General features: G+C 47.4%; 1 protein-coding gene across 1 annotated transcript in view; it reads right to left on the bottom strand.

The window, feature by feature from the left end:
* Positions 1 to 766: 766 nt before the first annotated feature.
* Positions 767 to 2,500, bottom strand: part of LOC106812967 (ABC transporter G family member 14-like) — a gene marked incomplete at its 3' end in the record, with an annotated part of 4,717 nt that continues 2,983 nt past the window's right edge. Inside the window, exons 3-4 of the mRNA XM_014816994.1 lie at positions 1,655 to 1,760; positions 767 to 867 (exon numbers count right to left, since the gene is read on the bottom strand). Of these exons, the coding sequence (XP_014672480.1) occupies positions 767 to 867; positions 1,655 to 1,760 (207 nt within the window). The remainder of the gene's footprint in view (positions 868 to 1,654; positions 1,761 to 2,500) is intronic.

Genomic DNA, 2,500 nt, shown 5'->3' with positions numbered 1-2,500 from the left:
ACGCACGCACGCACACACACACAACACACACACACACCATACACACAGCAATATTATATATATAAGTATTATATTATAAAACCACACCACCACGCCGCGCGACGCACCACGCACACGGCACACGCTCAACGGCACCATACAACCCGCGCTTGGATGATACTATATAAAGCGTCGTAACATAAAAGACTTCCCGCGACTTCGACACGCACACGCACACGCACACTAACACGCACACGGCACACGGCATACCACACACACACGCGGCGCATGCGGCACGCACACACACACATACGCACGCACACGCGCGCACGCCACACACGCACACGCACACGCTACCACGCACACGCACACTCAGCACGCAAAACGGCACCACGCACACGCACCAGCACACGCACACGCACGCACGGCGCACCTGCGCACGCACACGCACGCGCACGCACGCACGCAACACACACACATACGCACGCACAACCGGGCGCGCACGCACACACACGCACACGCACACGCACACGCACACGCGCACTGCGCACGCACACGCACACGCACGCCACGCACGCACGCACGCACGCACCACACACACACACACACACACACACACACACACACACACATTATTATATTAGTATAAAGTATATATATAAACACACCACACGCGCGGACGCACACGCACACGCACACGCACGCACATACAACCCGCGTTGGCATGATAACTTTAGCGTCGTACATAAACGACTTCCCGCGTAGGCCTATATTCAGTTACACGTACGTCAATATACATGAGTTCGGGATTCGACAAAAGCTCGGTGGCGATGTTTGCTATCTTCTTCTCTCCACCAGACAGGCCGCCTGTGAGTTGATCTCCAATACCTGTGTATCAGAAGATGATTGAATAATTTCATCGGATCTCTATAGTTAACATGCTAGTAAAGTTTATCTTAGTTAGATGCAAATTATGTTAAAAAGAACTTACACTGACGAAATTTTTGTCCATCTTTCCCATAGACTTCCTCAGGTCTGATGTTTCAGTGTTGCTATCTACCTGGAAACACCAGACCTGAGGAAGTCTATCGGAGAGATGGACGAAAATTTCGTCAGTGTAAGTTATTTTTAACTTAAATTGGATCTAACTGAGATAAACTTTATTAGCTTTGTATCAGAAAAATGTGACAGCAGATGTAGGTGCAGCGCAATACAAAGTCAGCACAGTTATTATAATACCAGGATAATTATTATTCACTCCTGCTAATACGTAGGTATAGGTATATATAGTACGAATAATACAGGGACAGTTCAGCTTATTGTTGATACAGAGATGGTTGCAATATATACGATTTTAGCATATGTGCCACTATAGATGGCGTGCATGTCAGACAAGGTGCTAGTCAATTTAAATGTTACAGCAAACAATTAAAGTTATAATACAACAATAAAAATTACAAGATAGATATAATAAGAAAAGGACGTGGAAAATGTAGCAGTGCATGGTAGTAATAGTAGTGGTAGTCGTCGTCGTCGTGTTGTGGTTGTTGTTGTTGTTGTTGTTGTTGTTGTTGTTGTTGTTGTTGTTGCTGACGAAACGGAAGAAGAAGAATACGAAGAAGAAACTGAGGAACAAGAACGAGACAAGTCAGTGCGCCATTAAAACAGCACTTACGAACATCGAGGCACTTGCGAAGGTCTAGAGTCGCCACTATTTCGTCGACTCTGCGAATTTTCTCCTCGTATCTCATCGTGTCAGGAAGTCGGAGTAAGGCCATAAACTGAAATCCAACATGGCGACATCGATAAAAGCTTCATCACCCCGTCCCGTAAACCCAAACGCTACCTGACTAGTAATTCACTTACGTCGGCGAGCGACTGAGTCTCAAGAGTACGTGGATGCGGTCATCACGCGGTAGAGAGCAAACGTGACTAGTTACTGAATGGGAAAACTCGAAAAAATTCTAAGCTCAAAAATGGAAAAATGAGAAAAGCTCGAGAAGCTGTAATCGCTAAACAGCTTGTGTCTAGGGAGTACTGTGTTTCACATCGAATGTCTTTCGCAGGCGTACGCCCGAATGAATACGGTTGTATTAAAATGGAAATCACCACAGAGGGTGATATTTAACACCGTTACATGTCAGAGAAGTGCGTGAAATCGAACTACGAGAGCGCGGGACGTGTAGAGTCATATTTTAATTTTTAGCTTTCTTCTCTCCCCCTCCCCTTCCTCCTCCCCTCCTCTGCTTCCATACCCTCCGCTCCCATCATATCCCATTTTTCTCCTTTCTTCTCCCACCGCTGCCGTTCCCGCCCTTTCGCTCTCCTACCCCCTCCCGTCCTCTATCCTCCCGTCCAATTCCCCTATCTCCTCCCCCTCTCTCGCCTACCCCTATTTCATCCCCCTCCTTCTCCTACCCCTCGCCTATCTCTTCCTTCACACGACGGAATGTCTTGCATCGAGGACGACGTTTTCCCGACTACAAGTGGCAACGTCGTCAGCGATGTAACCGAACTATAG

The sequence above is a fragment of the Priapulus caudatus genome, unplaced genomic scaffold (assembly GCF_000485595.1).
Source record: "Priapulus caudatus unplaced genomic scaffold, Priapulus_caudatus-5.0.1 Scaffold708, whole genome shotgun sequence".
NCBI lineage: Eukaryota > Metazoa > Priapulida > Priapulimorpha > Priapulimorphida > Priapulidae > Priapulus > Priapulus caudatus.
This window is presented reverse-complemented; position numbering and strand designations above follow the sequence as displayed.